Source organism: Muntiacus reevesi, chromosome 5 (genome assembly GCF_963930625.1).
Source record: "Muntiacus reevesi chromosome 5, mMunRee1.1, whole genome shotgun sequence".
NCBI classification, from domain to species: Eukaryota; Metazoa; Chordata; class Mammalia; order Artiodactyla; family Cervidae; genus Muntiacus; species Muntiacus reevesi.
The window spans coordinates 95,259,472-95,271,436 of record NC_089253.1 but is presented as its reverse complement, the minus strand read 5'-3'; the positions used below and the strand labels follow the sequence as shown (position 1 = coordinate 95,271,436).

The 11,965-nt window shown below is 54.4% G+C and overlaps 1 protein-coding gene across 1 annotated transcript; it reads right to left on the bottom strand.

Annotated features, from left to right (window-relative positions):
• Positions 1 to 2,072: 2,072 nt before the first annotated feature.
• C5H1orf174 (chromosome 5 C1orf174 homolog) lies at positions 2,073 to 7,893 on the bottom strand. The gene is made up of 4 exons (XM_065935887.1): positions 7,744 to 7,893; positions 4,274 to 4,384; positions 3,078 to 3,551; positions 2,073 to 2,670 (listed from the first exon to the last, which is right to left on the bottom strand). The coding sequence occupies exons 1-4, from the start codon at positions 7,756 to 7,758 to the stop codon at positions 2,557 to 2,559; spliced, it is 714 nt and encodes a 237-aa protein (XP_065791959.1). The 5' UTR covers positions 7,759 to 7,893; the 3' UTR covers positions 2,073 to 2,556.
• Positions 7,894 to 11,965: the final 4,072 nt, after the last annotated feature.

The window sequence follows — 11,965 nt, the reverse complement described above, 5'->3', positions numbered from 1 at the left end:
AGAAAAATAAGGGGTCAACGACTTAAAAAACTGACCCAAATCTTTCTATCTATGTCACTGAAATACACACACTTAATTTTTTTATTATTATTTCTTAAAGAACTTTTAAAATGTATTTATTTGGCTGCCACGGGTCTTAGTTGCGGCATGTGGGATCTAGTTCCCTGACCAGGGCTGGAAGCTGGGCCCCCTGCACTGGGAACTCGTAGTCTCAACGGGCCACCAGGGAAGTCCCTCCACATACTTTATGAAGTGCCAGTCCTGTGTGGGATTTGAGAAATGCTGTGTCAGCTCATGGTGTTGACCTGGTCTGATGGGAGGTGGGGACGTGGGAGGGGCTGGACGCCCCAGAGCGCGGCTGTCCTGTCTGTGCAGCGGAGTCACAACCACACCCGGGGGCCCTGGTCCCTCCAGCTGACCCCCCTCATCCCCCAACGCCCTGTGCTGCGGGGGTGCATCCATTCCAGCCTCTTCCTGACATTTCTGGAAAGCAGCTCCACAGAGCATCCTTAGGACCCGCCTCCTTATTCTACCCACCCCAGACACCCTGGGCAGGATGCACCCTCAGATTACTCAGAGTTAGAGTAATTTAACACGCACTGTGATATGCTTTTTGAAACTTTAATTCATCCTGGGCCTGATCCGCGCTCCTCTGGTCTTGCTCGTCACCCTGGGCTGGCCTGTTGGGGTGTTTTCTCTGTGCTGTCCATTAGTGTGAGTACAGAGCAGGTTCCCCAGACACATCGCATTGGTCTCAGCTCCTCTTCACAGGGACATCGGGGTTTTCTTCTGGTGACATCTCACTGGGGAGTGACCGTCAGGGACACAGACTTGCCAGCCGCCACCTCCAACACCCAGCAGAGTCCATAGGGCATTCCCTGCGCTCAGCGTGACCCTACAGTCTCCACAAGAGACCACAGCTGCGACTTAGGGGAGCCAGCTGGTGCTGGGGAAGTGGGCAGGACGACCCAACGTACCATCTATCATGGGTTAGAGACAGAAAGGCTCAGAACGTGTAAGACGCTGCCCAGAGCCAGGGCTTGGGCTTCCAGGACTGAAGGTGACATTTTGCATTTTGGTGGGAACACGAGGAGGCACATGTCCTGTAGGGCTGACGCTTCTCCCGAGAGCCAGTGTGCGTGAAACATAAAATCCCCTGAAATCGGAAGCAGGCTGGTCAACCCCCAGGCATCCCAGCGCTGCAGTCACAACCGTCATTCTTGCATAATCCTGTAAATTACTGTCCCTGGCTGCTGCCAGAATGCTTCACAAGCAGTATTGTCACATCATTAAAGCAGTCTGTCGTCAGTAAATCACAGAGCGGGGGCCGTCACGGCTGCCGACAGGACAGCGGTCACACGGATGTGGTGACTGTGGTGACAGGCATCTCGGGGCAGTACTGTGGACTGTCAAAGGACAGCGTGGAGCCTCACTGGGCATTTCAACTACACTTTGCTCCCAAACGTGGTTCACAGGACGTCTAGAGGCCATGATGATTGAACCAGAAGTGTCTACCAGCCCAGAAACAGCGACACTGCTACTCGCGCATGAAAACCTAGCTCGGCCTCTGGGACTGCAGGCCGCTCCCCTCCCGTGCCGGTCACTCAGGACAGGCTTCCTCCTGGACGCCCCTCCTGTCCTGTCCCTGGTGTCCTCTGCAAGCAGCCGGTGACAGGAGGTGGTGGCAGACAAGCAGGCCCCCGTCCCTCTCCAGAGCCCACTGGGAGGGATGTGACCCAGGTGTCCTGTGACACCGGGACTCTGGCGGTTTAGCTCAGCTGGGCAGCGGTGCCCGGCAACTCCACGGCACAGAGTGCATGGCCTCGCCAGAGGGGCCATGAGAGACGCACCAACGCCTGCCGCCTTAGAGACCCCACGGCCTCACCAGAGGGGCCATGTCCTCTCCAGTCCACAGCCCTGTGCTCGCAGCTGGGGGGACTGTACCCAGGGGCCCCCCCACTCTGGTTGCTGAATGGACCCATGGGCCAAGCCAGCCTTCAGCAGAGAAGACAGGATGGAATGAGCTTTCTCACTCAAGGAATACAGCTCAAGGGACAGAAAACTTCCTTAAAAACATTTTCAAAATATATTTTATTTCTTTTTCATATGGATGCTGCTAAATGTCCAAGATAAACATAAACTTTGTGTACAGAAATAAAGGAGAGTTCTTTAAGAACTGGCATTGAATCAGTCATAAGAATGATCAAATTTTGATTATGGAAAATAAACCTGCATGTTATCAAAACTAGAGAGCTTGAGTGAGGAGTTTTCTTGAGAGAAATGTCTCTCATTTATGAGAGAAGTTGGCTCGACCCACCACCACGTGTAGAGATGGGAGAAAACACATCACTGTGGAAACAGCAGCTTTATACCCGAGGTCATTTAGCCCCTGTGCACCAGCCTCCCGCAGGGACTGCCCACCTGTGTGGGTCAGTGCTGAGTGCTGATTACCAGCACGTCCTCTTGGAGATGTATTTTGAATAAACCCCATAATCTGCAAAAGAATCACTGTCAACGGTACTAGACGTGCAGAAATCAGCCTGTGCCTCTCACCCTCTACGTTTCCGCATCATCGGCGTCATCCTCATCGTCGTCTTTGGCTCTGAAATGCATTTTCCGAAATTCGCGTCTGCTCATGGAAGGGCAGGAAGGAGACACTGGCGGGAGGTCCTTGGAGGGCAGAAAACACCTGGCATAAGCCCCCTGGCTCCAGCCCCCACTGTGGGCTCCATTCCCCACTGCATGATGGAGGGAAGGAGAGGGACTGGGTTAAAGGCAGAAGCCAGCCCGGCAAGTGTGGGGAACTGCCCAGAGAACCACAGGCCACGGCCACGACCGCCCAGTGCACAGCGGGGCCCAGACTCACCCGGGGCCAGGCCTGCCCACACCTGCGCTCACCAGGGCATCAGTTCTCAGACTTAGGGCGTGGGGCCCCAAGTCGGCACCTGTTTTGCTCTCTCCTCCCCAGGGTGTGACCCGCACCGAGCAGCATGCTCACGTGTGGACTGAGGTCAGGACCGAGCGTGCGATCTGCTAGGGACACCCGTCCTGGGTCAGGAGAGAGGCACTGGCCTTACCTGCATGAGCTCCACGTTTCCAAAGAAGCGGCTCACAGGCATTGGCTGGTTGCTGTCGTCGTCCAGTAGGGCGCTGCCGTCCATGAGCAGTGGGGCCGCGGGGCCCTGCTCCAGGTTCGGCGCCGCCCCGTCCCTAGCGGGGCAGCCACCGTTGGACTCTCCTCCCACAGGGGCCCCATGTCTCAGTGGGGGCGGCTCGTCCTCAGTCTCTGCTGGGCTGGCATCGCTCTCGGTTCCGCAGTGCCCCGGGAGGGGACCAGCTGTCCCCCGAGGAGTGGAGCCGCCAGCTTCCTTTCCCAGAAGCGATGCCCCATCCTCAGTCGACACCAAAGATTCGTGTGTACCCGGGGTCTCGGAGGGCGTGGCAGCGCTGTCACTCCCGTGTTTTTGGAGTTCTGACTTCACAAGGTGACCTTTGTCATACTTGAACTTCTTGGACGTCCGCCTGTCGGTGGCTTTGTGTGATGAGGGAGTCTGTCAGGAGAGAACATGCAAGGGGACACCAGACGTGTCTTAGGGTACGAAGCAGATGGCATATAATTAACACGCCTCAACCCTGGAGGCTGGTCGTCTTGCTCCCGGCCAACAGTGTCCCTGCTGGCACCAGAGCTTCGAGGACAGGGTCCTTTCACTGTTCCCAGTGAAGGGGCAGTGTCCAGATGGATGCCTGGGAGAAAGTTCAGATACGCCCAGTGCTGTCCCCCGAAGGGTATTGTGATAAGTGAAATGACAACCCAAGAACCAGTTTCCGTTTGTCTCTGCTGGGATGTGGGCTCCCAGGAGACAGAGCTCTGCATCCCAGCGCAGGAACGGGACTTGACTCAGTGCAGCTTTAGGGGGCAGTGCCCTGGGAGATACGGGCCGGTGCAGCCGGACCCCAGGCTGTGGCTCAGGGAGCAGCTCCAGGAGCTGGGGCTGCCTGGCTGCCAGGCCTGCAAGACCCTGGACGGCAGACATGGGTCTGCCCACAATGGGGAGCAGCACAGTGCGTGCCCACGCCACCTAGGCTGCCTGGAAAGGCCGCTGAGCCCACTGCCCTCAGAGGGTAGCACAAGCCCTGAGGTGGGTCCTCCCACGGTCCCAGCACTGTGACCTTCATGCTGGTCTGTTGGCCTCGCCCCGGGCTTTCTATTGCAACACATCCCGTGGGAAGGTGGACACTCCGTCCAGCCCTGTCTCCGAGGGGTGAGGCTCACCTGACATGCTGTCCGGGCAGACGTGGCGACGTGGGTGTCCTGGGCTGAGGCTGACGCAGCTGAGCAGCTCCGGGCTCGGAGGCGCGCAGAGGACCGCACTCCACCTGCCAGCTGGGCCAGACCAGAGGCCAGTCAGAGACTGAGACGGCCCCTCCTGCCCCTAGGTTTTTATTGACCGTGGCAAGACGGCAGCCTGTGTCCCTGCTCAGAAAGTTCTCAAACTTTTACAGGGTGTCCGAGTTCTTGGTAAACAGTGAAAAAAGCAAAAGACACCCCTCCATGCCCCCTCCTTGAAATCTCAGGGGAGGGGTCCCAATCCCATCATCTTGAAGGGGCTCCAGCTGCTGGTGGACAGACCTCGAAGCCGACAAACCACCCCACCGCCATCTCGCTTAGAAAGCAAATTAAGTCTTCTAATAACAAGGAAGGGATTAATTAAAACAATAAAGCTTACAATCATTTTATTTAAGGGTAACTTTAGGTTTTCAGAAAAGCAGCGAAGATGACAAGGGAGTTCCCGCCCAGGCCTCCCTCAGCTTCCCTGGAGCCAACAACCCGCACATCTATCAAAATGAAGATGAGACCGGGCTTTATGCGACTCTCACCTGCTTCTTCACTAACTGCTTTCTCTGTTCCAGAACGGGGACACTTAGACACTTAGCAAACACCACACGAAAGCTCAGGTGAGAACTTGAAAGTGAGAAAGGTGGGTGACAGGGAGGAGGGAGTTGTGGAGGGCAAACTAGACAGCCCCCGCTCACAGCGGCCTAGAGTTGAAGTCACAGACCTGCTGGATGGGGGGCAGCACATGCCAAAGTGGAGAAGAGAGATCAGAGATCACACAAGCTCCTTGAGAAACCTTTAAGAGCAACTTCTCACCCATCCCTGCCCCGCCCCACCACTGCCCCCATCCGCAGAGCCTTAGATATAAGAGATACAGGTTCGATCCCTGGGTTGGGAAGATCCCCTGGAGGAAGGGATGGCAACTCAGTTCAGTATCCTTGCCTGGAGAATCCCACTAGGGGATTGTAAGTAGAAAAAATATTGGAGACCCCCACTAAGTTAGTGATTACTCAAGAAAGCGGGCTTGCTTAGCAACAAAACCATGAGACAGAAGTATAAGACATGTCCCCAAACAATAACAGTGGTGGCGTGAGCTCCACGTCCTGCCCAGTGAGCTCAGTAAGGTAATGATCCCTAGGATGTGCTCTCTGCACACACAAAACAATAATTTATGGACCTTACTTGACCATGTAGGGACAAGAAAACCCCCCTGCCCAACCTGGAGAAGGAGCTGATGATGGAAGCATGATGCCTACTCAAGAAAGACCAAGTTCTTCTCCCCGTCCACTTTTCCTTTGATTATGAAACTGTAGCCCACTAAATTCTCAGGGGGCAGCACCCTTTTCCACCCACTTGTAAACCACACAAGCATCCATTCTAATAATCACTTCTTATCTATCACTTTGCTCTTGCTGAATTCTTTTCTGGTACCAGAGCTCTTTTGAGCCCCAGACACGACACCAATGGGTCTCGTCCTTAAGAGTCCAACTTCAAATATATCGATACCGGGTCACGCCGGCTTTCTCAAGGTGAGGTGGAGGGGGAAATGAACTGGCCCTCGTGACAGCTGCCATCACCCAAGTGTTGACGCTCAGGTTCTGCTTGTGCTGAACAGCCTTAAAAGCAGCACCCCCACTTCAGACTCGGAAGAGGACCCTGCTGGGGTCACACACTCATTGGAGTCCCCCTCCCCGTCCTACCACCAGAGTTCCCACATGAAAGCTCTGGTGGCTTCTGGGGGCACTGAGCCAAGACTCTTGGTCGGTTCTGCGGCATGTTGCTGTGTAGGCTTTCCAGTAGCAGCAGGCACGTCTAAGTGCTTTCTACATAGTCCTTAAAAATCTTGGGGTGCAACCGCTCCTCAGAGGGCTAGTTACCACTCAGGGCGGGGGTGGGGGACACAGCACCCAGAGTTGCTATAGTAATTTCAGATGTCCAGTTTTCAACAGAAAACTAGGAAGCATGCAAAGAAACAGGAACGCAGACCCAAACACTAAAAAAGGTACAAACAATAAAAACAGGTAACAGAAACTGCCTGTGACAACGATCAGATGCAGGATTTATCAGAAAAGAACATCAAACCAGCCATTTTAAACATATTCAAGAACTAAGAGAAACCATGATTAAAGAAGATTTAATGACATATCAAATAGAGTTTATCAATAAAAAAATGGACATTATAAAAAAAGTCAAATGGGAACTCAAAAGTTGAAAATTACAATAGCTGAAATTAAAAATTCACTGGTGGGTTTGGGGTGGGCGGTGCTCAAGAAGAGATATGGACCAGAAGAATAAGAGAACTTGAAGACAGATTGCTAGGTTACACAAACCAAAAAACAAAGAGAAATAAGGATGAAATAGAATGAAGAGAGCCTCAGAGACCACTAAATGCACCATCATACATGTAATGGGAGTACCCGGAAGAAAAGAGTAGAAAAAATATTGGAAAAAATAAGGGCTGAAAACTTCCTAAATTTATTGAAGAACAATGTACAAACCCAGCAATCTCAAATAACTGAATTTCAAGTAGGACAACTACAAAGAGATCTATAATCAGATGCAACACTACAAACGCTGCAAGTCAAGGACTATGGAAGATCTTGCAAGCAGCAAGAGCTCATTCAGTCCTGTCCGACTCTTTCCAGGCTCCTCTTGTCCATGGGATTCCAGTATTCCAAAGATATTGGAGTGTGTTGCCATTTCCTCCTCCAGGGGATCTTACCCACTCAGGGATGGAACCTGCACCTCCTGCATTGCAGGAGGATCCATGGGAATACCCAAGCGGCGGAGCTAAACAATCCATCACACGTCAGGGAAGTCAGACTGGGAAAGTGCCATCCACATGGGGTCTTCAGGAGACCCACTTTTGAGTCAAAGGTACAAACAATAAAAACGAGCGCCGACCAGGAGAGCCCAGGTGCGGCTCCCAGCCCAGGAGGCCCACCTCCCCAGGCAGGGTGTATCCAGTACCGGGCCCTAGACCGCCCGACGGCAACCAGTACCAGGAGCTAGCGCCCCTCAATTCTCGGAGGGTGGACCCCTCGTCGTGGGCCCCAACTTGGGCTGACAGACGCCGGGCCGGGCAGCGTCAGAGTATCGAGGGTTCAGACTAGCGCTGGAGAGGGAGCCCCCCCCGGGAGCCCCCCCCAATCCCAGACTTGGTCTGGGAACATCCTTCTCAAAGTCCCCCAGCCGGGGGGCGTAGGGTACGTGCGCCTGTGTGTCTGGCGTGTGCTTGTGTATAGGGGGAGTCCAAGGGCGTGGCCTGGGAGAACCCCCCCTCCCGGGGGGCGTGGCCTGGAAGACCCCTTCCGGGGGTCAAGACGCAGGCGGAGACCCCTCCCCCTCTCCATGCGAGGCGTCCTGTGGCTCAGCCTCAGCTCCCACGCGGCCTCCGCCCCCCTCACCTTCCGGCTCCTCATGAGTGTGAGCGGCGCGCTGCCGCTCCTAGACCCGCCGCCAAGGCCCCGCGCCCAGACTAATCCTTTCCAGCGGAGCAGAGATCCAGCGGCCCTTGACTCGCGCCGCGGCGTGTGACGCCACCAGAAGGCTGGCCAATCACAGCTCGGCGTCCCCAGGTATGTGACCCAACAGACTCGGCATTTTACGTATGGGCGGGGAGACGGCCATGTTTGTGAGGGGCTCCTCCCTTGCGGATTCTCCAGCCGCCATGTTTAAATGGGGCGGCGGCCATGATTATAAAGGCCGCCTCCCAGGTAGTTTCTGCGGTCGCCATGTTTAAGTGGGGCGGTGGCGACCAAGTTTGGGGACCCTGGTTGCTGTCCCTAGCCACGTGCGTGGAGGTGGGCGAGAAGGTCCTGCGCGGTGGTCTCTTCCACGCGAGTCGGGCAGCTGATTTTCTCCGGTGCCGGCCCTGTCTTCTGGGCTCCGAGCGCGATGCTACAGTCCCTGGAATTGGGCCCGCGAGGCTTTCCCCGGCCGTGTTCGTACTGCCCGCCACCGGGTGCGGGTCGGGTCGGACCCGGGCTGCACAGCGAGCCCGACCGCGGGGGTTCGGAAGGGGACGGCCTCTCCCGTCGCGAGCGCCGTGGCGGCACCCTCGGGTGGAGCCCCCGGCGCTGGCCCGCACCTCCTGGCGGCGGCCGACAGGCGGAAACCTGCCCTCTGGGTCCCGGGTCTCGGGCGCGGGCGTCGGCGCCACGGGGCCAGGTCCACGGACGAGGCTGAAGTCCGCCGGGTTCTCGGGCCTCCAGAGCCGGGAGACACCAGTCTCTGTGCCCGCGGGAGGCTCCTTCCGAGAACCGTCCACCTTCTCTTAGGGACGCAGAATAAACGACAGTGCTGTGTACTTTTGTTATTACTCTTCTAACAGGTGAGAACATTTACATCAGGCAGTTTTATCAGAAACATTAGATTTTCCACTTAAAGTGTAAATGTTGAAGTGTGCGCCGCTCGAAGGACACTCACTCATGTGGTTTCCTGGCTCTTCCAAAGGTTTCATGCTCTGCTCTGACGGAATGACCCTCGAAGCCTGGAAATACAGTTGATGCCCGTTTTCAGTACATGAAAAGCAGGGTCCCTCAGGATCCTCCAAAAAGCCGTGCAGACTGTCCCGACTTTAGAAATCTGCCTTTTGTTAATTAGGGAGCCCCTTCCCATAGACTGTAGGTGGAGCTTTGCTTTCGGCAGTGCATCCAGTCCTAGGGTACACACTGCACACACCTGCACAAGCGAACCCACCTGACCTGTCCATCTTCCTTCCCAGTCCCCTGCTTTTCACTGAGTTGTTCCCCATGGTGCACAGGGAAGGGAAAAAAGACTAATGCAGAATGGCAGGAAATCCATTTGAAGAGGAAGCTAACATAATCACTGTCAGCTGCTAAGAAATAAGCAAAGTGATACAGTGTTAAATACCTAACCTGTCCCATTTTCTGGCTTCCCAGATGTCACAGTGGTAGAAATTCCTCCTGCCAATGCAGGAGACATAAGAGATGGGGGTTTGATCCCTAGGTGGGGAAGATCCCTTGGAGAGGGAAATGGCAACCCACTTCAGTATTCTTGCTTGGGAAATCCCATGGAGTTGCAAAAAGTCAAACAGGACTGAGCATGAATGTCCCATTTTCACTGGAGTGGGTTTCATAAGCTAAGTTCTATGGTTTTATTTCGGGCTCCTTAAGTGCTCTGAGTTCTCATTAACCTGGGGTTGATGGTCACAAGCCAGTGTTTGGCTCCAGGTGGTTTATGGTTAATGTCAGTTGAGATGAGCTGTACCACATCCTCTCAGTGTCACCCTGGTTTAACCTCTCAAAGTGCTCTTGGGCTCTTGTTGCTGACACATTCAGCTCTTCCCTCACCACGCCCCTGCCCCCAGTCTATGAGTGGTACTTCCAGCCACCCAGCAGCAGCTCAGGCCTGACCCTGAGGCCCTTACTGCCCGAGTCCCTCAGTGACCATTGCTGGTCTCCCTTCTCCTGCCTTGGCAGCCAGAATGGTCGTTGATCCGTGGTGACCTGCCCCTCAGCTAGCGCTCTTTAGCTCTTCCTCATCGCTTCTAGGATGAAGACCAACAGTCCTGATTGACCTGCATGGCCCAGTGCAGTGCCTGGCTCAGTGGCTACTCAATGAGCGTTGGTTGAGTAAGTGCACAGAAGGCCCCGGAAGTGGAGGTTGCCCACCGCTGCCCATCACCTGGGTTCATCCAGCCCTGCTGCCCCGTCCCCGCCCGCTCTGCTGTGCACCCCACTCCCCTATCTGCCCCTGCCCTGCATGCTCTGTTCTTTCCTCCTGGAAAAATTTCTCCCCAGCCCCCCCACCCATTTGGTCCAGCAAATTCATTCCTTAAACTTCAACTCAGATTCATTATCATGGTTGGGGGACATTACTAAATGTTCCCCTCACACCCCCAAATTAAGTCTGCCAATCAGGTTTTTTTTTGGCATGCCATGTGGGCATGTGAGATCTTAGTTCCCCAACCAGGGATTGAACCTGTGCCCTTTGCTTTGGGAGCTTGGTGTCTTAACCACTGGACTACCAAGGAAGTCAGTCTGCCAATTGTTTTTTAGTGTCATACACTGTTGCTCCAGGACACGGCGCCAGCTGGCTCTGCCCTCTCTTGGAGCACCACACGGCACACCCCTGCATTTGCTCACTCCGTGCCTGCTGAGCTCCCGTCGTGGCACCAAGCTGGGCCTGGGGTGGCAGTGATGATGAGCTCACAAGGAGCCTACCTCTTAGTGTCTTGGCCCCGCAGGGGGTGGAGTGATTACTGGTGGAGTAATCACCCAAGGACCCATAAGTCTGTGTTGGAGCAAGAGGCCATGGGGAGAAGCCACACAGGGGCAGCAGCTGGGATGTCAGACCCACACGGGGTCAGATAAGATTCCTTGGAGAGTGGGAGTGGATCAGAAGTCACCTCTTCCTCCAGGACCCAAGCCCCTTTCAGGTTCCTGAGGAGTCATGTAGGATCCCCCGCCTGGGCAGAGGGTCACACTTCCTGAGATTCTGCCCTGGCGGAGGAGCAGTGCTTGGACTCTCTGCTCTCCCCATTGCCCCAGCTGCCATGTCAGGATGTGATCCGTCCTGGAGGGCACACAGAACACGGAACAAAAATCATGCCTCGGAGCTGCCTTCTGGGCTCCTCGGTGGCCTTGGTCTCTCCTTTTCTTGCTCAATAGCTGTACCCCCTGCCTTTTCAGGGTTAGGGGCCCTGAGAGGCGTGTCTTATGATGGCAGGATGCTGGTCCTCGTTGGTTGGTCCCCCAGGTGGATTGCAAGCTCCCTGCAGGCAGGGACTGTGTCCTGCTCACAACGATGTCCTAGGACCCTGGCCTGTGGCTGGGATGTGCTCATGGGGACTCGGGAAGCACTGGACAAAAGATGGATGGTGGTGGTGACACATCAGAAGAAGCTGAGGATGGAAGATTCCGAGGAAGCTTTGTCTCCTGACTGAAGACACAGTCTCACTGCTGAAACACCTCTGTGTCCACAGCTCAGTGTCTGCATTTGATGAACACTACAGGGCAGGCGAGAAATCAGAAGAGAATTTTCCCCCGATTAGCAGTTCATTAACTGAGGCCACCCCTGATCTGAAGTGTGTCTAGTTATTCCCAGCAGATGCTGGCCTCTATGATGAGGGATTGACTCTTATACCCTGACCCTTTATATTTAAAAGAAAGATGGGAAAAAAAAAAAAAAAAAAAAACTCTCAGTAGGTCGTGGAGCAACAAGAACTCATTCGTTCCTGGAGGGATTGAAGCACGGTGCAGCCACTGGAAAATAGCTGGGCAGGTTCCAACAAACCCAGACAGAGTCTTAGCATCCAACCCAGCAACCATGCTCCTTGGTAGCTATCCAAAGGAGCTGAAAGCCTGTGTCCACACTCAGCCTGCACACGATGTTTATGTTAGCTTTATTCACAATCGCTAAAACCGGGAAGCAACCAAGATGTCCTTCGGGAGGTAAATGGATAATAAACTACAGTGCATCCAGACAATGGAGTATTATTTAGTGTTTAAAAAGAAATGCGCTCCCAAGCCTTGAAAAGACAAGGAGTATCCTTAAATGCATTTTACCAAGTGAAAGAAGCCAATCTGAAAAGGCTGCATACTGTGTAGTTCCAACAATATACCATTTTTCTGGAAAAGGCAAAACTATGGAGACAGTAAAAAG

Excerpts from the sequence above, each read along its gene's own strand:
- C5H1orf174 (XM_065935887.1), bottom strand. Across the intron at positions 3,552-4,273 it reads CTGCCCGGACAGCATGTCAG|ACTCCCTCATCACACAAAGC; the intron begins GTGAGCCTCACC and ends CTCTCCTGACAG. Across the intron at positions 2,671-3,077 it reads GAAACGTGGAGCTCATGCAG|GACCTCCCGCCAGTGTCTCC; the intron begins GTAAGGCCAGTG and ends CTGCCCTCCAAG.